The sequence below is a fragment of the Pteropus medius genome, unplaced genomic scaffold (genome assembly GCF_902729225.1).
Source record: "Pteropus medius unplaced genomic scaffold, Ma_sr-lr_union100, whole genome shotgun sequence".
In the NCBI taxonomy this organism is placed as follows: Eukaryota; Metazoa; Chordata; class Mammalia; order Chiroptera; family Pteropodidae; genus Pteropus; species Pteropus medius.
This window is the reverse complement of record NW_024351730.1, coordinates 19,361,059-19,388,971: the sequence shown is the minus strand read 5'-3', so window position 1 is coordinate 19,388,971 and position 27,913 is coordinate 19,361,059. Positions and strand designations below refer to the sequence as shown.

Sequence of the window (27,913 nt, the reverse complement as noted above, 5' to 3'; positions counted from 1 at the left end):
TACAGCCACCTTGGAAAACAATCTGAAGACTAACTGAACAGAACTCCTATAACTAGGGATATAAAGAAGAGACCACATTGAAACTGGTAGGAGAGGCAGAGACTTGAAACAGGCTGGTCCCACACCCACATGTGATGATTGAGCTTCAGGAGGAATATCTTGAATGCGGAGAACCCTTCCCGTCCCGCGGGCCAAGAAGCCTCAGGCTAATACCAGGGATTCCCAGCCCAGGATTCCAATATCAGGAAGAGAACTCCCTACAAAATCTGGCTGTGAAAGTCAGAAGGGATCCTGGCCACCTGGGCAAAACAGAAGGCAACTAGAAATCCAAATGTCCCCTTGAAGGGCCGGTATACAGATTCACTTCCTCACAGGCACTCACTCTAGGCTCTGGGTAGAGGGACAGAGGCTTGGGAGGTGCCAGAGAGTGCACGGGGAAAGAGTGAGTTGTGGGCTTCAGGATGAGGGATGGAGGTCCAGCCACCATTGTTGAGCCCTCCTCCTGTGCAGCCTGCAGGCAAGTACCATCTTGCTTGTATTCAATCCTGCCTCAACATGGCCAAAACTGAATCTGCATTGGCCTGATGAGATCTGCTCGCTCCATTCTGGTGACTTCCTAAGACCCTAGCCCACCCAATTCACAAATTGCCCGGTTGCAATTTAGAGCAGTTACTGAGCAACCAGCCCCAGCCCTAGCTGCAGTATTTCTGAAACAAATCACAGGGGTCTGAGGGCCCAAGGCAGGCAGCAGCTGGCCTCAGTGTGAGCTGAGACTTTTGTAAGTGGCCACAGGCTCAGCACTGGCAACAAATTTGAATCTGCACCAACCTGGGGAACACCACTTGCCCCACCCTGGTGTTTCCCTATGATCCCACCTCATCCAACTCCGGCACACTGAGGCTCATTCAGTTGATGAGTTTTATAGGCAGCCAGCAGGCAGCCTCAGGCTTGGGGGTGCTCTAGGCCTTTTGCTGAGCTGCCCCAGTCCTAGTACTGGTGGCAGTCATCCTCAGATTGTCACATGGCCTCTCCCATATACCTCAAGATCCAGGTCAGACAGTGACCAAACATGAATTGTTTTATAGCTCCTACCAGGTAGCCTCATACCAGTCAAAGAAAGCAGCTGACCTTGGCCTGCATGAGAGCCCCTCTCAAGGGGGTCCAGAACCAACACAGCTAGAAGCTGACTTTAGATCTCAACAGAGCACCAGCTGATTAGCTCCACAAGTGGCACATCCAAAGGGCTGTCTCTATAGAAACACAAACCTGGCAGGGCTAACCCCACTCCATTGAATTAGCCCACACCCAGGAGCTCATACATTGTGGATGTGGCCAATCCTCACAGTCAGCCAGAGAGTCAATACCACTCACTGAAGTACCAACAACAATCAAGGCTCAACTCTAACAGGAGGGCACAAACAACCACACAAGAGTCACTCCTGAAACACCCAGTGCAGATGATCAAGGAGACTGTGCCCCTGGGCCAAACAGGACACCTTCTACATAAGGCCACCCAGCAAAGACTGGGAGACATGGCAGGTCTACCATACATATATAATACATAGAAACAAACACAGAGAGGCAGCTAAAACATGAAAACAAACAAACAAAAAACATGTCCCAAATGAAAGAATAGGAGAAAACTTCAGAAAAATAAATAAATTAAATGGAGGAAAGAAACCTATCAGATAGAGTTCAAAACTCTGGTTATAAGGATGCTCAATGAACTTAGGAAAAGAACAGATAAGCACAGTGAGAACTTCAACAAAGAGATAGTAAGCATTAAAAAAAAAACCCATAGAAACCATTAAAAAAAAGTCAGAAATGAAGACTGCAATAACTGAAGTGAAAAATACACTAGACATTATGAACAATAGATAGGATGTAGCAGAGAATCAAATCAGTTATTTGAAAGACAAGTCAGCAAAACACCCAATGAGGACAACAAAAAGAAAAAAAAGAATCAAAGAAAAAATGAGGATAGTTTAAGAGACCTCTGGGAAAACATTAAGCTTAGGAGTACCTGGAGTACCAGAAGGAGAAGAAATAAGGCAAGAGATTGAGAACATATTTGAGGAAATAATGACTGAAAACTTCCCTAACATGGTGAAGGAAATAGACATACAAGTCCAGGAAGCACAGAGAGTCCCAAACCAGATGAACCAAATAGACTCACATCAAGACACATCATAATTAAAATGCCAAAGATTAATTACCAAGAGAGAATCCTAAAAGCAGCAAGAGAGACACAGCTAGTTACCTAAAAGTGTACTCCCTTAAGAATGTCAAAGTTTCCAACAGAAACTTTGCAGGTTAAAAGGGATTGACATAAAATTTTCAAAGTGATAAAAAGAAAAGAACTACAACCAAGACTACTCTGCCCAGCAAGGCTATCAATTAAAATCGAAGATGAGATAAATACCTTCCCAGACAAGCAAAAGCTAAAGAAATTCACCACCACCGAACCAGTATTACAAGAAATGTTGAAAGGTCTTCTTTAAGAAAAAGAAGGTGAAGGGAAAAAAAGAACATTAATATGAATAATAAAATGGCAATAACTATGTACCTATCAGTAATCACTTTACATATAAATGGATTAAGTGCTCCAATCCAAAGACATAGGGTAGCCAAATGGATAAGAAAATAAGACCCATACATACACCATATATAAGAGATCCACTTCAGGTTGAAAGACACACAAAGATTTAAAGTAAAAAGATGGAAAAGGATATTTCATGCAAATGGAAATAAAAAAAAAAAAGGCTAGAGTAACAATATTTACATCAGACAAAATAGACTTTAAAACAAAGGTTGTACATTTGTGACAACATGGATGGGCCTCGAGATTAATTATGCTTAGCGAAATAAGCCAGACAGAAAAAGTTGAAAATCACATGATACCACTTATATGTGAGATATAAACCTAAAAGCAACAAACAAACCAGACAAAAAAACAGAGACTCATGGACATGGAATATAAACTGATGGTTACCAGAGGGTCGGGGGTGGAGGAGGTGGGGGAAGATAGGGTAGAGAGGGTCAAATATGTGGTGACAGAAAGAAATCTAACTATGGGAGGTGAACACACAGTGTAAATATAAAAGTGTACAGCTGAAATTTATTGGATTTCAATAACCAATGGCACCATAAAAAATATAAATAAATAAATTAAAAAAAAACATGTTGAATCATGTAATAAAAAAAAAGCTGTAATAAGAGACAAAGAAGGACTTTACATAGTGATAAAGGAATCAATCCAACAAGAGGATATAACCTTAATAAACATTTATGCACCTAATATAGGAGCACCTAAATATATAAAGCAAATATAAATTGACATAAGGAAAGATATTGACAGTAATGTAGTCATAGTAGGGAACTTCTACAGCCCATTGACACCATTGGACAAATCTTTCAGACAGAAAATTAACAAGGAGACTTAAATGACATACTAGACCAGATGGATTTACTTAATATTTTTAGAGGATTTTACTACAGAGCAGCAGAATATATATTCTTCTTAATTGTACATGGAACATTTTCCAAGATAGCCCACATCTTAGGCTACAAAACAAATCTCAGTAAGTTTAAGAAGACTGAAATCATATCAAACATCTTCTCTGATCACAATGGTATGAAACTAGAAATCAATTACAAGAAAAAACTGAAAAATACACAAACACATGGAGTCTAACTAACACGCCACTAAACAATGAATGGATTAACAATGAGATCAAGGAAGAAATCAAAAAACACCTGAGACAAAAGAAAATAAAAACACAATGAACCAAAAATCCATGGGACACCAAAAAAAAAAAGTCCTAGGAGGGAAATTCACAGCAATACAGGCCTACCTCAAGAAACAAGAAAAATCTCAAATAAACAATCTACTTTTACATTTAAAAGTACTAGAAAAATAACAACAAATAAAACCTAAAGTAGGTAGAAGGAAATAATAAAAATAAGAGTGAAAATAAATTTAAAAGACTAAAAAAACACAAAAGGTAAATAAAACCAAGAGCTAGTTCTTTGAAAAATAAACAAAGATTGATAAACCTCCATCAGACTCATCAAGAAAAAAGAGAGAGAACCCAAATAAATAAAAACAGAAATAAAAGAGAAGTAACAAGTGACTTCACAGAAATACAAAGGATTATAAGAAAACATTATGAGCGATTATATGCTAACAAATTGGACAATATGAAAGAAATGAATATATTCCTAGAAACATACAATTTTCCGAGACTGGGTCAATAAGAAACAGAAAATTAGGACTGACCAACTATTACTAATGAAATTAAATCGGTAATCAAAAAACTTCCAAAAAACTAAAGTCCTGGACCAAATGACTTCACAAGTAAATTATACCAATCGTTCAAAGAAGAATTAACATCTCTTCTTCTTGAACTATTCCAAAAAATTTAAGAGGAGGAAAGGCTCTCAAATTCATTCTATGAGGCCACCATTACCCTGATTCCAAAAACAGACAAATACATCAGAAAAAAATTATAGGCCAATATACCTGATGAAAATAAATACAAAAATTCTAAACAAAATTTTAGCAAAGCAAATTCAGCAGGACATTAAAAAAATCATACACCATGATCATGATGGATTTATTCCTGGGATGCAAGTTTGGTTAAATATCCTCAAATCGATTAATGTGATATGCCACAGTAACAAATTGAAAAATAAAAATCATATGCATTTAACAAAATCCAGCATCCATTGATGATAAAAATTCTTAGCAAAGTGAAAATAAAGAGAAGATACCTCAACATAATAAAGGCCATATATGGCAAACCCACAGCTAACATCATACTCAATGGGGAAAAGTTAAAAGTGTTTTCCTTAAGACCAGAAACAAGACAAAGATGTCCACTTTCACCACTTCTATTCAACATAGTATTGGAAGTCTTAGCTACAGCAATTAGACAAGAAAAATAAATAAAAGACATCTAAATTGGAAAGGAAGATGCAAAACTGTCATTTGAAGAAGATATGATACTATATAGAAAGAATCCTAAAGCGTTCATTAAAAACTGTTAGAACTGATTAATGAATTCAGTAAAGTAGCAGAATACAATTTAATATTCAGAAATGGTTACATTTCTATACAGCAATAATGAATTGTCAGTAATTAAGAGAAATTAAGTAAACAATCCCATTTACAATTGCATTCCAAAAAAATATTTAGGAATAAATTTAACCAAAAAAATAAAAGACCTGTACTCAAAAAATTATGTCTTAGAAGAAAGAAATTGTAGAAGACATAAATAAATGGAAAAATATATCATGCTCATGGGTAGGTAGAATCGACATGGTTAAAATGGCCATAATACTCAATCTATAGATTCAATGCAATCTCTATCAAAATACAAATGATATTCTTAACAAAACTAGAATAAATAATCCTAAAATGTATATGGAGCCATAAAAGACCCTGAACAGCCATGGCAAAGTTGGAAGTATCGCAATACCTGGTATTGAACTATACTACAAGGTTATCGTAATTTAAACAGCATGGTGCTGGCATAAAAATAGATAAACATATCAATGGGACAGAATAGAGAATCCAGAAATAAACCCACATCTATATGGTCATTTAATCTATGACAAAAAGGCAACAATACACAATGGAGTAAAGATGATCTTTTAAATAAATGGTGTTAGGAAAATTGGACAGATGCATGAAAAAAATGAAACTGAACCACCTTTTTACATTATACACAGAATAAACTCAAAATAACTGAAAGACTTAAAGGTAAGACCTGAAATCATAAAACTCCTAAAAGAAAACATAGGTAGCAAACTCTGATATTGCTCTTAGTAATATTTTTTTTCTGATATAACTCCTCAGGCAAGAGAAACAAAAAATAAAAATAAACGAATGAGAGTCCATCGAACTAAAGAGTTTTTGCACAAGGAAGGAAACCATCAACAAAATGAAAAAGCAATCCACTGAATGATGAAGATATTTGCCAATGATACATCTAATAAGGGGTTAATATCCAAAATTTATAAAGCTTTCATACAACTCAACGCCAAAAAAACAAACAATCCAATTAACAAATGGGCAAAGGACCTGAATATGCATTTCTCTAAAGAAGACATACAGATGACCAATAGACATATGAAAAGATCCTCAATATCACTAACCATCAGAGAAATGCAAATTAAAACCACAATGAGATATAACCTTGCAACTGTGAGATTGGCTATCATCAATAAATCAGAGGATGTGAAGAAAAGGGAAGCTTTGTGCACTGTTGGTGAGACTGCGAATTGGTGCAGTCACTATGGAAAACAGTAGAGATTCCTCAAAAAAATAAAACTAGAACTACCTTATGACACAGCAATTGCACTTCTGAGTATTTATCTGAAGAAAACCTAAGCACTAATTCAAAAAGATATAGGCACCCCTATGTTCACTATTGCATTATTGACAGTAACCAAAATATGAAAACAACCTAAATGTCCATCAATAGATGATTGAATAAAGAAGTTGTGGTACATATATACAATGGAAAATATGCAGCCATAAAAATATGAAATCTTACAATTCTCACCATTATGGATGGACCTAGAGGGTATTATGTTAAGTGAAATAAGTCAGACAGAGAAAGACAAATATCATATGATTTCATTTATACGTGGAATCTAAAAAAATAAAGTAAATGAACAAATGACAAAAATATAGATACAGAGAACAAACTGGTGATTGCCAGAAGGGAGGGAAGGTTTAGGGGGCTGAGCAAAATAGGTGAAGGAATTAGGTAGTACAAACTGGTAGTCATGAAATAGTCACAGGGATGTACAGCATAGGGAATATCATCAATAATATTGTAATAATTATGTATAGTGCCAGGTGGTATTAGACTAATCAGGGGAATTGCTTCATACATTATGTAAATGTCTATGTTGTATACCTGAAACTAATATAAAGTAATATTGAATGTTGACTCTAACTGGAAAATAAAAACAAAAAGAAAAAAATGTCCCAAAAAATAAAAGTCCAAGACCAGATGGTTTCATTAGTGAATTCTACCAAACTCTTTCTCAAACTCTTCCAAACAATTGAAGAAAAGGCAATACTTCTTAACTCATTCTATGAGGTCAACATTACCCTGATAGCAAAACCTGATAAGGATAATACAAAAAAAAAATACTATAGATCCTTATCTCTGATGAATACAGATTCAAAAATCCTTAACAAAATACTAGCAAATTGAACACAATATATTAAAAAGATTATACATCACAATCAAGGGGGGTTCAATCCAGGAGCACAAGGATGGTTCAACATATGCAAACGATGTGATACACCGCAGAAACAAAATAATGGATAAAAATCATATCATATCAATAGATGCAGAAAAAGCATTTGATAAGATCAGCATCAATTTGTGATTAAAACACTTAATAAAATGGATATAGAAAGAAAATACCTCAACATAATAAAGGTCATATATAAGAAACCCTCAGCTAATATACTTGTTGGTGAAAAACTGAAAGCTTTTCCTCTAAGATCAGGAACAAAACAAAAATGCCCACTTTTACCACTCTTATTCAGTATAGTATTGCAAGTCCTAACTATAGCAATCAGGCAAGAGAAAGAAATAAAAAGCATCCAAAATAAGAATGAAAAAGTCAAATTGTCATTTTTTGCAGACAACATTAATTTTTATATAGAAAACCCTAAAGACTCTACTAAAAAACTATTAGAAACATGAAACAAATACAGTAATATTGGAGGATACAAAATCAATTTACAAAAATTTATTGTATTCCATATACTAACAATGAAATTTTATAAAAAGAAATGAAAAAAAGAATTCCTTTTGCAATTGCAACAAAAGAATAAAACACCTAGGAATAAACTTAACAAAAGATGTGAAGGATCTAAAGACTGAAAACTATAAGATATTATTAAAGGAAATTGAAGGAGATACAAAAAAATGGAAAGCTATTTTGTGTTCGCAGATTGGAAGAATCAACATAGTTGGCCATATTACCCAAAGTTATACACAAATTTAATGCAAACCTCATCAAAATTCCAATGGTATTTTTTAAAGATATAAAACAAAAAATTCATTAGATTTGTATGGAATCACAAAAGACCTGGAATAGCCAAAGTAATCCCGAGTAAAAAGAACAAGCCTGGCGGTATCACACTGCCTGACTTCATATTATACTACAAAGCAACAATAATAAAACAGCATGGTATTGGCAGAAAAATAGATCTTAAATTTTTAACACCTCCCCTCACACAAAATGACCTTGACCAAAATTGAAGACAAATGTCTTCTCACTGAGAAAGGTAGGCTAAAGCAACTTGCACTTAGCTAAGGAGAACCAGAAAGCCTGTAATCATTACAACATAACAGTAACTGGAGAGTTTTTCCTTTTGCAGAACAGTAAGATTTGGCACCCAGAGCAGAGATTTGAAACCATGGATGATCGTACTTCTCACTGTGTTATTGCTGATGGTGGTGGCAGTGTCCATTGGTCTTCTGATTCACTTCTTACTCCCTGGTAGGTAAAATTACGGATTTCACTCAATTCGATTTCATTTTTCTATAAAGCTTCATTTGCACATATGTAAATATAATTTCACCCAAAAAGTATTTGTATTTTTACCTGTAAATGTCCACATTCAGAATATTTTCTTATTTATTCAATCATTCCATCCACAAATAATTACTAAATGCCTATTATATGCAAGTACTTTTCTGAGTACTCAAGATATAGCATTAAGCAAAGCAGACCAATTTTCTATCTCCTTAAAGCTCACAATCTATTATTCTTTTGAGAGTCTATAAAAAAAGATTAATAAAAGTAATTATCTGAAATTTCCAAGTAATCATAATAACTCTAATCATTCATTGTATATTCAAGTGAAAAACTATGATAAATTGGTTATTAAATTAGTTATTCAAATTGGCTCTTTTACTCATCATTTTTTTGTCTACCAATATTTCAGGGGCAAAACAAAAGCACATGTCAAATGAAATAATGAATTTTGAAATGGTTAGTAAACTATAAATATGATACAATGTTGTTACTTATTTTTAGAGAAAAAAATTTCACTTTCCAAAACAACATTGAGGGATTTTTGTATTGCCTGGTATAGTTATAATTACACAAATAATACATTTCAGAATTCTCTCCTTTTATATTGCATCTTTCTCTGCACAGAGTACAAACCGTTTATATTTTTGACAAATCTCCACAATGTCACTCTGACACAGATGTATGTAATAAAGTATCTAGTCCAAATTGCTTACTTGAATGGTCTTACTTGTGGTCACCTTCCTCAGACTTGATGAGAGAGTGAAGACTCTATTAGGAGCTTTAAAGGGCTTAAGAATATAGTTCTGGGGCCCCACCTGTAGTTTATGTCAATGGCAAAAGATTCTCAGGTCAATTAATTTAATTGCACTAATTTTATGAGTAAAAGGATAAAAGTATAGATGATATAGATAAATATCAGGGGTCAAAAAAAGCATTACATAGTCCAGAGATGTCTCACTTAGGAGATATACCATCCTGAGATCCATTTTTCTTTCCTAAGTCCATAGCTGGGAAACCCTCATTGTGTCCTTCTTGAGCTATTCTCCCCAAGGAGAGTGGTTGTTTAGTGGTTGCTCTATTCTCTACCTTGAACTCTTTGTAGCTTTCCTGCCCCTTCCACTCTCAGATTTTACTCCTAAGATTACCAAATTCCTCAGGTATCTCCACTGCTCTCTGTTTTCCTTCTCTTCCTAATAGCCAAGCAGAGATTTGATTGATTCATTCTGGTTACACACTCCAACCTCACCTCCAACCTCAGTTTTTTTCCCCTACCTTTCTTTTCATGTATTTCTTAATGTGACTAGTTCTCACATTACAAATCAAAATTTATAAGGGTGTTTGTTCATTTACCTATACTTCCAATAGAGTATAAGATGGTATACATTTATACTCAGCAAGGGGAGATACGGTAATTAAATGTTCCAGTGCTAGAGTCAGAATGTCTGGGTTTAAAACTTTGAAGGACCACTTACTACTTGTATTCGTAGAACAAATTAATTAATGCCTCTATGTTTCACTTTCTTCACCAGTGAAGTGGAGGTGATGTTAATCTTAGAGCGCTGGAGTGAAGAATTAATACATATAAACTGCCAAGAACAGCATTTGGCATCTAGTACGTATTCAATAAATATCAGCTACTGTTATTAACATAAAAAGTTAATCATTATTTTAATATACTTTTTATGAAACAAAATTAGAAAGAATCTCAGCAATATATTCAAGACTTTACAGCCTCATTTGAGTTGAATCCTAAAATCTATGCCCAAAGCACTTAATTTACTACTTTCTCTTTTCATCACAGGCCAGAATATAGAGTATTATCATGGCACCTTTAAAATTTCAGATGTGCGAATCAATAGTAATTCTGGACAAAATAGTACATACCAACTTGAGGACCTACGAGAGATGAGCGAAAACGTGGTAAGTCAGATAAAATTCTTTCTATCATAGAATAATATAGGTAGAAAGAATTTTATGGATCATTTCTTTAATATTTTCAAAACATGATTTTCAGACCACCTACATCAGAATGATCTTGCAGATTCCTAGCTCTCCTTCCATACTTACAGAATCAATGTCTGATGGGATAGAGAGGTGAGGATAGGGGAGCAAGGCAATCAACATGCCTAACAGGTGATTCTGATAAACCACTCTTTCTAACTCAACCACTTCATTTAAAGGTGAGAAAACTGAGCTCAAGGTATCCTAGCTCCTCGCTCCCTCTATTCCACCACAATATTACCCAAATGGAAAAAGCTTAACCACACCAGAAGTGGTTATTTGTAAGATCACATGCTTTCTTTGAAAGACCATAGTTTAAAATTTAAAATATTTTTAAATATACGATAAAAGGAAAGACAATTATAAATGTTTTATCTTGCAAACACAGTAACAAAGTTAAAATACCCATTTAAATGAAATGCTAACAATTTTTTAAAAACTAAAATAAAGGATTGCACACAAAGGAAAAGAAGTAAACTCAGCTGTCTAACAATTCTGCTCAAGATACCTGTGAACTCTATTTCAAATAATAAGTTCAAGTTAACTTTTCTTATATGAAAATACAGAAGCACAGTTATTTTAAAGGGGTGAAAATGACAGGTTTATTAGTTTATTTTAGTCAAAGAAACTTTTTTCCCCAAAAAACATTTATTTTCTCCCTCAAATCAATTTTTATTTTTCCATATCACATCTGATCTTTGTCCTAGGCATACTCAATTACAACATACTTATAATAATAAATATGGAGATAGAGTTTATAATATATATTTTCAATTTTCATTAAATCATGCACCCTTTTTCTATCTTGAGGTCTTATCCCCCAGAATCAATAATTCACATTTATAGATTGATATACATCTTTACACTCATTTATATTCAAAGAAGAAAATAGAATTTGCAATCATTTCTTGAGAAATGTTTGATAAAATCTAGATATATACCCCAATACTTCCTTTATTCATCTAATCCTGAGTGACTTAATATAATCTCAATTAAAAAATTGTTATGTCTTAGTTAAAAAGATATACAAGTTTTTCGAATAATAGAAAATGTTATAATTTACTGGGAGTTTAAAATCTGTTTTATGTTTTCTGCTTGTTGTTATTGTTGTTGTTTTAGGCTAAGACATTGTCTTTACCGAAGTGAATGGACAGGAATGCAATAGGTCTTTTAAAAGGAAATGAAAGAAATGCTAAAGTGCATCCATAGCAGAAACTGTGTTTAAAAGTGGACTTTTAAGTTTCAGTAAAACATGCATTTCTAGGAATGAAAGAACCTCAGATGCAAAGGCTACGTTAGGTAATGATATATTATCATCATAATACATGCAAGGCTCTTTTCTAATTATTAATATTTATTCTTTATTTTCGTAACACATTCCAGTTTATCTCCCCCTGTAGCTACCATTCTATATTTCATCTGTATTCTGCTTGTATTCATTTTGCAAAAATATATTTTGTTGTTTAGTGTGAACATGCTTTTAATTATTCTGTGTGTTATAAATTCTATTCTATGTGTTATAAACAACAGAAATTTATTTCTCATCGTTCTGGAGGCTGGAAGTCTGAGATAAAGCTACCAGGCTCTGGAGAGAGCCCCCTTTTGTGTTGCAGACCACAGACTTCTTGGTGTAGCCTCACATGGTGGAGAGCAAGGAGCTAAGGAGCTCTCTGAGTCTCTTTTATAAAGGCATCAATCCCATTCATGACCTAATCACCTCCCAAAAACTCGACCTCCTAATACCATGACATTGGGGGTTAGGATTTCAACATGTGAGTTTGAGGAGAAACAAATATTCAATCATTGAATCATTTTTTGCTTTATACTTTTTTTACTCAGATCTGTTAAAATTTTCATTGCTAAATGCACATCTAATTAATTGCTCTTAACTGCTACATGATGACTCATAGTGTATACCTACCATGTTTTACCTCTTGCTCATTATTCTAAGAAATGCTGCACTAAGCAGCCTTCTACTTATCCCCTTAGGAATCCATGCAAGTTCTCCTGGAAACAGAATTACTGGGTCATTGGGTGTGCATACACTTAATTTGACTAACTGGTGCTGGACTGACCTTCAGAATGGCTGAATCAATGTGCACTCCCATCTGCAGTGCCTGAGGGATCCCTATGTCCCCACATCTTTGCTAAGACCTGATATTATTTGGCTTTTTAATTTATTCCAGTCATTCTGTTGTATCTTCTTCATGATTTAATTTGCATTTTTCTAATTACTAATGAGTTCGTGTATCATTATCTACACTTGTTAGCCTTTTGAGCTTTCATGTCTATAAATTGCCTGTATCTATCCTTTGCCCGTTTTTCTGTTAGGGTTGTTTTGTTTTATTAGTACTGCTTTGCAGGAGTTCCTTATATTTTCTAGATATGAACAGTTTGTTGTAGAGATTGTACTTATTCATTTTGTCTTCTATTAATTTGGACCATGTCCTTCATGAAACAAAAATTCCTCATTTTGAAATAATATATTCATCAAGTTTCTTTGCTCTACGGTCGTGTTTTTAAAGAAGGAAGTCCAAGTCCATAGTAAAATATTCTACTATATTGTTTTCTATTAACTTTATAGTTTTACCTTTTACTTGAAGTCTTTAATGTATCTGGAGTCCACCTTTGAACGTAATGTTAGGGAAAGACCCACGTGTTATTCTCTATATAGTGAGCCAGTTTTCCTAATTTAACTAAACAACCTGTCTTCCCAGTATATGGTGTGATTATTCAGCTCTTTACATTTCTTGGCACCTGAGTCTTGAGGAAAATGAAACATGATCTGTCCCCCTCCAACTTCTCCCAATCTCTTTGGAGGGATGAGAGTAATACACATGAGATTAAAAATTATGATATGATATAATTAAGGATAAAATTGTATGTTGAGGACAATAAGTACAGAAAAACTTCAAAGCAAAGGAAGATCGACTAAGGTTCCCATGGTCAGGAAAGGCTTTGTATTATTTTAGTCCATTTAAATAAGATAGATGTTCCTTTCCCTCTACTCCCCACTAAATTACCTTTAGAAGAATTGCAGGAAAGGTTCATGCTTCATTCTCTGAGCCTCTCTTGTTTATTTTTGCTAAATCCCAATGAATAAAATCAGATTCTTCTCTCTGTCCTATGTGGGTGCTAACTAGACAGCCAAGAAAAACAGGTTGCAAGTCCTGTTCTTCCTCATAATTTAGGATTTACTGATTTGAATACAAATGAAGGTACAAAAGTAAAATGAATTCATGCTCAAATCCTGCTAAAACCCATCCCAGTGCTGAGACAGTGACACAGACATATCTCATCTTTCACATTAGTCGTCAGAGAAGATTCCAGTAAACCAGATCCAGTAATTCATGATATTCCCAAATAGGCAGGTCACTTTCATTATTATTATAAATTTAAATAGAATCACTGACTGAGGAAGTATTTCATTTGGAGAAATATTTCAGAAACATCAAGAAATATTTCTAAATTATAAGCTCATTACAAATGTGAAAGTCATAAATTTGTAATATCATAACAATAACAATAGCTAACATGTATTGAATACCAAGCACCACACTAAACATATTGTACATATTGTTAGTTAATCCTCAAAAACAGCCTTATGAGGTAGGAACAGTTACTATTGCAACTTATAGATAAAAAATTCAAAGTACATAAAAATTAATTTACTCAAGATCATATGGCTAATAAATGACTTAGTTAGGCTTTGAAATTATATGTTCTTAATAAATTTCTGTCATCTATAAGATCATCTATGTGATTTTACTTCCCATCTACAATCCCATGAAATACCAGAGATCAAGTGATTACCCCTAGTACATTAGTCTCTTTTATTTATACTATTAACATTGGACCAGTGACTGTCATCTGCACTAACAATGGCAACAGTTGAGAATTTTCTTAGGGTTGTCCTCTCCCAAAAGACGCGCCTATGGTTTTTTGGTTGTTGCTCCTATGCCCAAGGCAGTTCTAAATTTTATCTTTTTTGTACCCAGAAACACCAAAAGCAGGGCCTGAAATTATTCTTGAAATACCCTTGAGACTATGTGTCTAGAGTTGTAAAGACAAAAAACTTAGAAACAGAAAGCAATGCAAGGAGATGAATGTAGTTAGGAACACTCTCTAAATGAATTAGAAGACAAAAGTGAGATTTGGCTCTGGTGAACACTGAAGCAGGAAGTTCTACAGAGAAAAAAGCTACTGGGTCAAGGTAAACTTATGCTTAATAAAGGTATTACATTATTTAAAGCTTTGAGTTGCATAAGGTAAGAGAACTAAAAGATGCTTAATGCTTGGTATAGGGCTATGGCCCTGTGCCTAGGGAAATCAGATTGGATTTGGAAGCTTTGAGAAAAATATAAGAAAGATATTATTGAGAAAATTCATGTTCAGGGGTTAGAAAAATTAAATGTAGAGTGTGGCTGAATCCTAACTTGAGAGCTCAGACTTACATTTATTTTGTACTTGAAGATTACGTGTGACTAGAAGAAGATGTATAATACTACCTCTACCATAAATGTCTGAATCCTGAAAAAGAAAGCTAATTGTATGTTTCACTTCTAATCTTCAATATAACACTGCTAAGGAGGCATTATTATCCACATTTTATAGATAAGAGAACTTAGCCTCTGAAGTTAAAGTTCACAACTAGTAAATAATGTAGGAGAGATTTGAAGTCATATAGGTAACTAGAACATATGCTCTTTCCACTAAATTGTTCTATTTTTGAAGAAGGAACTCAGTTAAGATAGAAAACTTAGTTCTATATCAATTATTCTCTCATTTAATATTTAAAATCCATAAAGATAATAAATCTCATATTCTATATTATATCACTTTTGCTTAAGAAACACATTGTGTTTACTTATTATATATATGAAGATGTCCTCATCCTTATTTTCTTCACTTCCCTGTATCATTTTTTCCAGCTTTATTGAGATACAATTGACATATAACATTGTATAAGTTTAAGGTATAAAACATGTTGATTTAATACACTTATTTATTGTAAAATGATTATCACCATAACAATATTATTTCAATTCATGAACATGAGATATCTTTTGTTTTTGCCTTCTTCAGTTTCTTTCATTAAACTCATAGTTTTCAGTGTAGAGATCTTTACCTTCTTGGTTAAATTTATTTCTAAGTGTTTTATTATTTCCGATGTTATTGTGAATGAAGTTGTTTTCTTTATTTCTTTTTTTTTTTAGGTATTTTGTTACTAGTGCATAGAAATGGAACTGACTTCTGTATCTTGATTTTGTATCTAGCAGCTTTACTGAATTCATTGATTAGTTTTGTTTTTTGGTGGTTTATAGGATTTTTTATATATAAGATCATATATCTGAAATTGACGAGTTTACTTCTTCCTTTCTGATTTGGATGCCTTTTATTTCTTTTTCTATGTTGTACTATGTTGAAAAGGGGTAGTTGGAGTGGGCACTGTTGTCTTATTACTGATCTTAGAGGGAAAACTTTCAACCTTTTACTGTTGAATATGATGAAAGCCATGGGATTGTCATATGTGGCCTTTAATATATTGAGATATGTTCCTTCTATTTTGCAATTTGTTGAGCATTTTTATCATCAAAAGATGTATTTTGTTGAAACAGATGTTTTTTTCTGCATCTATTGAGATGATTATATGATTTTACCTTTCATTCTATTAACATACATACAACATTTTTTATTTACATATGTTGAATCATCCTTGTATCCAGGAATAAATCCCACTTGATCATGCTTTATGATCCTTTTAAAGTACTATTGAATTTGATTTGCTAATATTTTGTTGAGAATTTTTGCATCAATATCCATCAGAGATACCGGCCTACAGTTTTATTTTCTTATAGTGTCTTTATCTAACTTTGGTATTGGGGTAACGTTGGCCTTATAAAATGAATTTTGGAGTGTTCCCTTTTCACTTTTTTGGCAGAGTTTTAGAAGGATTGGTGTTATTCTTCTTTAAATGTTTGGTAGAATTCAAACAAATGTCTGGGCTTTTCTATGTAGGGAGGTTTATGATTAATGATTCAATATCCTTACTCATTATTGGTCTGTTCGGATTTTCTGTTTCTTCATGATTCAGTTTTAGTAGGTTGTATGTTTCCAGAAATTTATTGATTTCTTCTAGGTTATCTAATTTGCTGGTATATAATTGCTTATAACAGTCTTTTGTGATCCTTTATGTTTCCTAAGTATCTGTTGCAGTGTCTCCTCTCTTATTTTTTTATTTTATTTAAGTTTTCTCTCTTTTTTTTAAGACTAGCTAAAGGTTTATCTATTTTGTTTTCCTTTTCAAAAATTAGCTCTTAGTTTTCTTGATCTTTTCATGTTACTTTTTGAATGTCTATATGAATTGTTTTTGCTCTAACCTTTTTATTTTCTTCCTTCGGCTAATTTTGAGCTTAGTTTGCTCTTCTTTTTCTTGTTCCTTGAGGTGTGAAATTAGGTTGTTTATTTAAGATATTTTTTGTTTCTTAATGTAGGCATTTATCACTATGAACTTCCTTTTTAGAACTGCTTTTGCAGCATCCCATAGGTTTTGGTATATAGCATTTCCATCTGTATAGGTCTATTAGGTCCATTGGTCTAAAGTATGGCCAAATGTTTCTTTGTTGATTTTCTTGCTGGATAATCTATAACCTATTGTTGAAAGTGGGGTATTGAAATCCTCTACTTTTTTTTTATTGTTGTCTGTTTATCCCTTCAGATCTGTTTGTACTTACTTAATTTAGGTGCTCTGAGATTGGGTGCATATATATTTATGATGGTTGCATCTTAATGAATTGACTCCTTTATCATTATTCTTTGTCTCTTATTACTGTTTTTGGCTTACAATCTCTTTTGTGTCAGTTTTGAGGAGAAAGACAACAGTCAAAGCAACTATAATAGAGAAAGAAAGAAGGCTGATGGACATATTTGCATATGGATGTCCAGCATAAACAATCTATGATTGAAGGAGAGATATGGATGGGTGTTTTCAGAGGGAAGTATTTTTGAGAAAGGAAGCAATATTAGCCATCTCTAAACTTCCTGATAAAGTTTTAAATATAGCAATCTTCATTCTACTGAATAATCTACTTAGATTATTATTTATCATTCAGGCACTATAAGAGAGTCTAAGAAAAATGATTCTCCTCTCTCTGTTTGATGAGTAATGAAATTTAGAAATTTCAAAGATGACACACCTAGAGAGGACAGGAACCTTCCAGATAATGACCTTCCCTTGCTTTGGACATTCTAGTTTAAATATCTTCAGTACAATTTTAAACAAATACAAATTACTTATTTTCCTCTTTTAAAAAGATAATTCAGAGATCTAGGCTTTTGTAGTATACTAAAAGTTAGTATTCAGTCTTTATCACCCTTCATTGCAAATGTTTTAATTCTATGAATTTATATTGCCTGTCGAGCTCAAGAATATAAATCAATTTGGAGTAAAGTTATCCAATATCTTGCTACTTGCTATATATGATTAGTCACAGATGTCTGCTTCCTCTGACATCACACACACACACACACACACACACACACACACACACACACAAAACTAATGAGGAAGAACTATTGCAATCAAATAAATAACTTTGATAACATCATATAACATCACAACCCACTGGATGATATCATTACTTCCTGGTTTAGAGTAATCCAAAAGTTATACTTTCATGACACTCCACCCACACACCCACAGACCCCTGAATGACACCAGATCCAGCCGCCTTCTCCAACAGACACAACACTGGGTTCAAAGCTATGGGAGTTATAAAGAGGAATTTTGTGAAAATAAAGTGACTTAATTCCCTGAAGGCCAGCAAGCCTCAAAATCCTGTGAGCCCCACTGGCACTCAAGTTGGTCATGCTCTGTATAGGCTTAAGATAAAGATTCACAGTTTACTTATGGAATCTTGGGTTCTGCCAAAAATCCAGAGTTTTAAATAAACACAATAATAACTTCAAAGTATTGCAATAGAACTGTCAAGATTATTTTTGGAGACAAAGAAAACAGACTGCCATTAGAGAGAGGTATAACAATTTCTGGTCTCTTTACATGCTGCTTATTACACATTCGTGGGTAGGAGCTCTCAGCGAGAACCCACCTGCATCTTCACTCTGAGGTCAGCCGGTTCACTGCTTTATCACCTTAAGCAAGTCATTTCCTTATCTATATAATGCCAATAATAATAGTATTCACCTTAGAGGGTTGTTATGAAAAGTAAATGAGTGCGAATACAGTGGAGTTTGTACTTGGTGCACAGGTGGCAGAACGTAGTGATAACTATTCCTCTGTTATAATTAATGTAGTCTCATCACAGAGGAGCTTCCCACAAAGAATCAAATTACCTGAAAATGTTAACAAAGAGAAAAAATTCCTTTCATATAATCATAGTCAATTTTCTTTTTTCTTCAGGAGCATTGATGTCAATCTAATGTACAGCTCATTAAAAACTCTTATCAAAATATCCTGGTAAATGCAAAGTTTTCTGATAAATTCTCCCTTTCTTTTATTAATTCATTAAATGAAAAAAAGTACTGCATTCTTACATACTGTAGAGTGTGAAAAGATGAATCACTGTCCCATCCATAAAGGGTTTGCTGTTTAGTAGAAGAGATAACATACTTGCATAAGTAACTATATTAAGGAATAAAAGGCATAAGAGAGATAAGAAAAATTAAGACAAGAGGAGAAAAGATTACTCAGGTTCAAGGAATAATCCCCCAAAAAGATATTATTTGAAACCGGCCTTCAAGGAGAGCTGTAATTCAGAAAAGCAGAGTTAGTAGAATGGGGGAGGATGCTATAGACCAAAAGAATACCTGAGAAGGACAAGTGCACAGGAAAAGAAGGGCCATGACTGAAAACAGTGTTACCAAGCCTGAAAGGTAGCAGTGGTATTGAAGATGGGGCGTGGTAGGGGGGTGATCAGTGGCAGACGGTGCCACCCTTTGACGTCTGACTGACGGGAAGCTCAAATGCAATTGTGCTCTACTCTCGATTTCTACTTTGAGTTCAGCCCTTATAGCAAGGCAACATCCATTAAGCCTTACGTAGGGCTAAAGATGTGTTTTGGTTCCTTTAATTCTCAGGAGCTCATCTGGTGTGTGATGTGGAAAAAGCTGCTTTTTTATCTTCAGTAGCATACTTATCTGAAGTTTGCATTCTCAGCCCTGAAACTCACCCTATGTGAATATGAAGACTGCTGTGAGAGGAGTCAGTTGGAAGCATCGGACAGTGAAAAGCAGGCTTCTGACATGTGTAAACAGAGTTCATTTGGGAATGATTACTGAATGGTTGGGCGAGTCTGTTTGTTTGAGTTGACAGCCTCTCCCTAACTCTTTCATTAAACACCCAACTGACCTCCAATTGCCCTCTTAGAACTTAATCTCAGTGCAGATTCCAGCATTTCAAAATCATCAAAGAGGTACTACCCAGAAATGGGGCCTTTTGTTCAATGTTAGAAGACTAACTCCAACTACAAAACTCAACAAATGTCCCAGATGAGAAGTAGGATAGATTCATAAGTCACTAACTCTATTAGGTAGTATAAATAACAAATTTCTAACAACTTAACCCACAGCTTAAAAAAAAAAAAAGTGTCCTCTGAAACTTCTGATAATTTAGAATGCCAAAAGTGTTGGCAGAGTGTTTCTGATGAGGTAGGTCTTACTCTGCAAGGGAACATGATTTAGGGTTTTCTAGAAAGGAGGCTCATAATAAACTTTATGATTGTGTTTGCTTGGCTTTCCCACCTGTTTTAAATTCCTTTGGTGTAGGAACACTTCTAGCTAGTCTGTGCCCTAGCATTTCTCAAAGTGTTTTCCTCAGGCTACCCCATCATCTGAAGATCTTAGGCCTCACCCAGACCTAATTAATGAGGCAGGGTCCTAAAATTTGAATCGTAAAGAAAAAACATTTATTTCTATGACTGATTAATTAAGTTACTTCTACCTAGATTCTTCTCGTGTTATTATTTCAGCTTCTATCTTCCCAGACGACTGAACTATTCAAAGATGGAGCTGATGCTAGATTTAGATATTCTTCCCAGCAGGCATGTTGCCATATGAATGATGTAATCCAGAGTCAAAAACTTAATCCAAAACCTTTGCCAACAAGTTACAAAGAGCCAAAGAATCAATTGTGGTTGAAATTTCAGAGGATAATTATATACCAAACTTCTTTAAAAATCCAAGTGCTATTTACTTTTCTTCTTTTTAATATTTGTCACTTTTCTCCCTGTTGTTTTTGTTTGCCTTTACTTTTATTTTGAATTTCCCCAGAAAACTGAGTAATAGGACTGACTGTGGGTGACAAGAAGTGAAATGATTATAACAATGTCACTCTTGAGAAAACATATCTTCCAAAACAGCTTTTTTCTAGCATATAAACCCCACACCTCTTTAGCCCATTTAAGCTTTCTTTATTTAAATGCAAATAAAGGTATATTTTGCATACTAGTGATTTCTCTTTTTTCTAAATACTGTCTTTGATCTTAAGTGTACAGCTATTACCAAATATACATCTTAAGAATTTTTATACTTCATCTTTTAAAGTTAGCCAACAAGTTATTTCATAACTTACTACTTTGTGTTCTATAAAAGAAATTGAAGTAAAATGTACGTCACATTTAGCAGGGAGGCTATGTGATTGATGGGAAGAGATGGACCTACTGATGGAAGACATAAGTTTAAGTCCTAATTTATTATCCACATGATGCCAGAGAAGTTCATATAATGTCTCTGAGTCTCAGTTTCCTCTTCAAATAAAATAAAAATCAAGAAAATTCTTATTTCACAGAGTTATTGCAAGGGTTAAAGAACATCATGAATATTTTGGTTCTCAGTTAAGCAATCAAGAATGCCTGATAATACAAGGAAGTCTTTGATCCCCCAAACAGCCTTCAATTTATTTTTAACTTTTGTGTTTTTCAAAATGAGAGTTGGTCATCTTGCCCCTTCCTTAAGGATGCAGGGCATGTTTTTTTGCACCTGTGGCTCATCTACTATCAAATGTGAAATGCAGTGGCAGCATTCAGATGACACTGTTGCTACCAACTGGTCAGTAGGGGACCTTGCAGGCCAAAATCTAGGTGTAATGAGGCACAGCATCATGATGCTATATGACAGACAATTAAAACTATGCATATAGACCAAAAACGGTAGTGTTTCTTCTCCTTCCTTGGTGATATTAACTAAGTAACACAACTTTAATCTACCCTGCAACACTGCCTCACTCCTTCTTCCTCCTTGATTTACCCTAGAGCCTACAATCAACAATTAAAAAATTGTTGGCTCTCTTCTGAGTCCCTCATGCCTCTTCCCTTTATTTAAAGCCAAAGATCTGCAGAGAAATTTGAAACCTGCAATGCACAGATGGAGCCTAAGGAACAACCAGCAGTTGACTACCAAAATATACCCAGCATTTTATATGTGTTTAATCTTTGAAACCTTATGAGTAGCATATCGATATCTGTTTCACAGGTCAGGAAACTAAGGCTCATATTGGTTCAGTACTTTTCCAGAGTTACCCAGTTTGTGAGCAGCAGAACAGGTTCCAAACCCAGGACTAAGCCAAAGTTCTCTCCATTACCTCTCAAGGCCTCCCTCCAGGTTCCATCTCTGCTCTGAATTTTTCTGCTTTACCTTCTATGAGATTTTAGGAAAATGTCTTCTACCCCAGATACCTACACCAGCACATTAGAATCACCTAGGGAGATTCTTACAAATATGAATGCCTAGGTCCCCTTCGGAGCAACTATAACCAAAACTCTGAGAAAGGAAGCCCAACATCTGTCAGTAAAAAAAAAAAAAAAAAAAATCCTGCAAATGATTCTGTCACATTGTGAGGGTTAAGAACCACTGGTTTAAATAATATTATTCATGTTAAAAAAAATTTTTCTATTGCTTTAACATTTAATCAGGGGTGTATTCTTATTATAAAATATCTTATTAACACAGAGTTTCTCTCTTGTAATAACAGGTGGATGAAATATTTAGAGATTCGGCCTTGAACAACCATTATGTCAAGAACCAAGTAGTCAGACTGACGTATGTATGTTTGGGCAAAGGTGAAGTCACAGCCTCAAAGGACAAAGGAAACTGGAACCCTCATATAATGTGTGCCTCTATGGGCTGGGCTCTACAACAGTCTCACTCTAGGGTTGGCCACCATTTCATAAAGGAGAAAACTAAGACCCAAGGAAGTGAAATGATATGTTCAAAGTTCCCCAAATGACAGTTTCTCCAAGTGACAGAACCAGGATTCAAACTTCATCAACTGATTGCAAGGCCCAGAACTACCAGATTCTGTGGTCTGGGGAAAACCCAGGAGCATGTCACTGCAGGCACCAAGTTGTATTCTTTTGCCAGCCATATCATTTCAAAAATATTTAGAAGGCAAAGTTGACTACACTATGGGATCATAAGTTTTACCTGTAGTGAAGCCCTAGTGACAGAGGCATTCTAAACAAAAAAATAAAGTTTCTGTTTTAATAAATTTTCTTTTTGTTGTGGTAGAGAGTCAAGACTCATATCAGTTGCAGAAATTGCTCATAGGTTTCAACTGTGTTATTTGGAAAGCACGTAGCAGAACACATATGTAATAGGTGCAAACCTATTGGGCCTATATGACTCATCTTCTTTAAGAAAATGAATATATTCAAACAGATTTATTTGAAGGAAATATTAATCACTTTTTTTAACCAATAGACTAATGTCTATTGGCAGACCTACTCCAAGTTCCTTTCATCCTTACTGAGTAACTACTGACCTCCAGAAGGCTTTTTAAATATAATTTATCCAAATTAGATAAATTCTATAACATTTAGGAAATAAAAAGCACATATTTGCTGAAACTTTCTAAATTTCACACCTTCTATTTTCAGACTCTGATATGCCATAACATTATCATAATCTTATGAACTTCTTTGAATTTATAGCCATTATCACTATGTAAGTTTTTGTGTTGGTGCAGAGGAATTCCACCTGGTAAACGATGTTCTCTCTATGATTTAAGAGGGAAAATGACTTGGAATATGTTTGCCAATTTGATATAAAGTTCTGATTATTGATATTTTTATATCCAGAGTCTACATGGACCATAGTATGTAAAAATGCCTTGGAATTGATTATTATTATTATTATTTTATTTTATTTTATTTTTTGGTCAAAAGATTCAGGAAATGAGGACTTTAGTGCTTTTTAGAACTTGAATCTAAAAATAAGAGACATGGCAGATCAATAAATAGGCTTCAATTTTTTTTAAATCCTTTAATTGTTTTGTTTTCCTATTTTTAGAGTATATAAAAATTCAGCGTCTCAGGTAAAGGGAATTGAATCTGTTTATATGAAAGAAGTTCAAGGATCTGGACATGTTTAATCTGTAGAAGATATCAGGGACCACACTATCACTGTCTTCAAATATTTTATGTGGAAGAGGGAATTGATGTTTTATGTTATGTCCCAACTGATAGACCTAAGCTTAATGAATGTATGATATAAGAAGACATATTTCAAATCAAAATGAAGAACTCTCTTAAAATCAGAGCTGACCAAAGAGAATTAAGACTCTTTAAGGAAGTAAATTTCTCATTATTTTAATTACTGTGCTGGGGTTAGAGTCATGGATGCTGTAGAAGTGATTCAAGTATCAGATACATGAGTGATTGGCCAAAGAGATCACTAAAATTTCTTCCAATTTTCAGAGTTTATAATTTCAGTGATAATTTTTGATGTCTGAGTCTTACCCAACTGCTATAAAAAGCATTCGAATTAATGGGGAAAATGCACTCAAAACATTATGAAAACTTGAAGAGGGAACATATGAAAATGATCTTAGGTCAGAGAGTGACATATAAAAGGGTGTCAGTGTGAGAAGATTAGCCCTTGACACTTTCAGTAACTGAAGCATAATCCGGGGGAAGAAAATACAAAGATTGTAAGATGATACCAGATGTATTCTTTGAATAAGCATCTTTCTCTTGTGTCTCATAGTCCAGAGGAAGAGGGTATAAAAGCAGATGTCATCATGGTATTCCAGTTCCCCTCTGCTGAGCAAAGGGAAGTAAGGAAGAAGAAAATCCATAGCATCTTTATTCAGAAGATAAGGAACATAAGAGCCTCGTCCATAAATGCCTCATCAGTTCAAGTTAATGGTAAGTAGGCATCTTTCTCTGTGATGTGAAGTTCTCTATTAGGTTCATTTTATGTCTAATCTTAAACTTAAATGCCATATTTCCTTTCTAAACATTAGCAAGAATTTAAATGAAAGAAAATTTCAAGTTAAAAAAGTGACATTTCAAGGTTTTATTATTCTCTGAAGAAAGCATGTCTGAAGTTAGTTGTCAAGTAGTTTGTCCTGTAGAAATTGACTAGTACTCATCCCAAAACAAAGGCAACTTTTACCTCCATAACTAAGCAAGTGAAAATTCCAAGCGTTTAGCAACAACTTCTTTTCTGTGTGGGACCTTCCTAAAACCATATACTCATGTGTTGCCTTTTTAAAATATGGATAGTTTCTGTATATGTGGGACCATATACTCATGCGTTGCCTTTTTAAAATATGGATAGTTTCTGTATATAATGAAATTATAAAATTTTTAACTTTTTTTCCTCTGGGCACTTGGGGCAATGGTCATAGGGTGCCTGCTCCAACTTTGGAGCCACTTAAACCATCTTACAAGTAATGCTTTAAAAATCACTAACTTAGAAAAAAAATATTGGAATCATTATATCCTTATCACTCCACTGAAAAAAGAGAATTGACTTTTATCGAGGCCCTTCTTTATGCCCTTTACATGCAGCATCTGATTTTTAGATTCCCATGAAGTAGGCAAATTTACTTTTATAGATGTGAAAGAAAGTCAAAAAAGGTAAGGACTCTAATAATTAAAAGGAGATAAGATCAAATCTAGATCTCTAATTTCTTGAGAGGCTCTATTTAAAAAGGATCTGTGGTCAAACATGTTTTAGAAATTCTATCTATGATATTCATCTCTTAGAAATCCATTCTTTATATTAGCATATTAAAGACTCTGAGGAGTCCAGCTAGACAGAAACCTGTTTACGTTTGTACATTAAGTTGCTTCCACAAGCATCGACTTTCAGCAGATAGGTGCAGATTTCCTGTACAAATTCCAATGGACACCACACTTAGAGTCACAGAATAGAATCAGAATGATTAATATCAGATGTGAAACAGGATGCCCTACCCTTGTAAGGGTCTGGCTGACTCTTCAAAATGAATCCTGACCAGGAAGTGAAAATCTGAGGAAATGGGATGGGCAGGAATTTTCTGATGTGACAAAGAGTTAGCTACTCAAGGAATAAAGCTAAGGACCTCTCCCAACTCGAGGGAAGAATCTATCAAGGGCTTAAGCTACCTTCTTTGTTAGGTGAGGAAACAGATGAATCAAAGTTGTGAAATTGTGGCAATTCTGGTAAGTTACGTGATATGTTCTATGTAATTTCCAATAACCTGTTAATTTGCTGGGAATGTAAAAGCCTGAGATATCTGAAACCAGAAATAAAGCATGAAATGGTCATAGGATGCCTGGCCTTTTTGTTTCTTGCAGGCTCATTTTGTAAGCTGCAGTTTATTTTAACAGTGTAGTAGATTAAAGGGCAGGATGTGCTGTTGAAGAACCTGATTTGAGAGTTGCCTGATTAATTCTCACTCCACTGAGTCACTGCAGGACCACCCAAGTAATTGGCCCATGCCTTTGCCTCCATTTTCTCATCATTAAAATTGCATTGACAATGTTTGTTCTTCTTGAAATCATAGACATAGCATGAGGATATACAAGAAAATAGAATGTATAACAACAGGACATATAGGTTCTTACCAATTAGAAATCCAATAAATTGTTCATATGCTTTGGAAACCTGAAAACATTAATGCAAGTGATTGACTGGTAGTAGAAAAAGCTAGAACCTTGAAGTTTTTCAAATTTCTCAATGTAAAAAGAGCAGTGTTTACTAGCACTTAGGAAAGGCCCATTTAGTGGAAACCTCAGGAGAAACTTCAAGGCAATTCTCAAAGGCAAAAACATTGCTCTCCAGGAACACTTAATTTTGAGGACTCCCAATGAATGGAAAACTGCTGAAATTCTAGACTAGTCTAGAAATAACCCTGCGGCCCAACATTTAGCATAATTTATCAAAATCTGTATTTTGTTTTGACAAATACCTGTGTGGTGTGGGTCCTTCATGTGATGCGAGATGTCAGAGCAAAGCTAAAATCAACATCTTTTCATTGCAAACACAGAGCAAAGCTAAAATCAACATCTTTGCATTGCAAACACTATGGCTGTGGAAGAGCAGCTCGCTGCCTACATTCAGTAGGTATGTGCTCCAGTGTTGCTCATGTTACTTATAGCATGCAGAGCCCTGAATACTAATTACGTTACTCCCTACTCAGAAGTGAGATAGGTTACTTTTAAGACTGGGATGTTAATATTTCTTTTATCTCCTAGATGTGGAAAGAAAAAATATTTGGTCAAAACTAGAACTCTTCAAATGCTAGTTACTTCTGTATGGGTAGTTTACCTCCAGGTGTAACCATTTTCCCTAAAAATTCAACTCTTAAAAATCCAATTATTCTTACAACCATTATTCTTAACCTGGTATCATTCTTGGAAAGGGGCAATTTATATTTTGCTCAAACTAAGCTAAAGAAGTTTTAACTGAAAAATTGTATTACATTATTTTCAATCTTAGTGCATTACCAATATGAGGCATATTAAATTAGTTTTTTTTAAATAAAACAAGAAATTTACTACCTTAAAACTACATTTGAGAGAAAATTGAGTTCCTTACATACAGTAAGCATTGAGAATCTGTCATGAGAAATTGATTCTTCATCATATAATCATTTGGGCATGCCTTGAGGCGTATCCTTGAATTCAATATTTTCAAAACTCCCACTTTGCAGAGTTTATCATCACTAGTTTCCCAAGTGAGTAGAAAGACATTCTTATTTTGCGCAATGGGAAGTTAGATGCAGAAAACATGAATCTGAGAAACATGGCACTGGTAGAAATCAGTAAAATAGTTTATCCTTATTCTTTTCAGTAAGCCATTTTATCTTGAAAATTATCACAGTCTTTATGCAACCTTCTACCAACTTAAGTTTAAATATTTATGCTTCCTTTATCAGATTCCTAACTTCGTCGGAAATTAACATAATTTAGTCTTAGTTTCTGTCCAGTAATTGGCATTTACCAATATTCAGCAGATGTGGGATACGAACACACTATATTATATTATTCAGAAAAAATCATTTTGATAATTTAAAACTGTGTTTTAGAAGTATTTTAAATACAGTTTATGTGGG

The 27,913-nt window shown here is 34.3% G+C and overlaps 1 protein-coding gene across 2 annotated transcripts in view; it reads left to right on the top strand.

Annotated features, from left to right (window-relative positions):
- The window catches only part of TMPRSS11A (transmembrane serine protease 11A), a 52,491-nt gene that overhangs the window by 12,876 nt on the left and 11,702 nt on the right, over positions 1 to 27,913 (top strand). Inside the window, exons 2-5 of one of the 2 annotated variants that reach the window (XM_039844957.1) lie at positions 8,414 to 8,535; positions 10,376 to 10,494; positions 22,562 to 22,629; positions 24,574 to 24,734. In XM_039844957.1, the coding sequence (XP_039700891.1) occupies positions 8,414 to 8,535; positions 10,376 to 10,494; positions 22,562 to 22,629; positions 24,574 to 24,734 (470 nt within the window). Of the gene's footprint in view, positions 1 to 8,413; positions 8,536 to 10,375; positions 10,495 to 22,561; positions 22,630 to 24,573; positions 24,735 to 27,913 lie in introns of those variants that run through there. The other variant, XM_039844958.1, reaches the window with a different exon arrangement.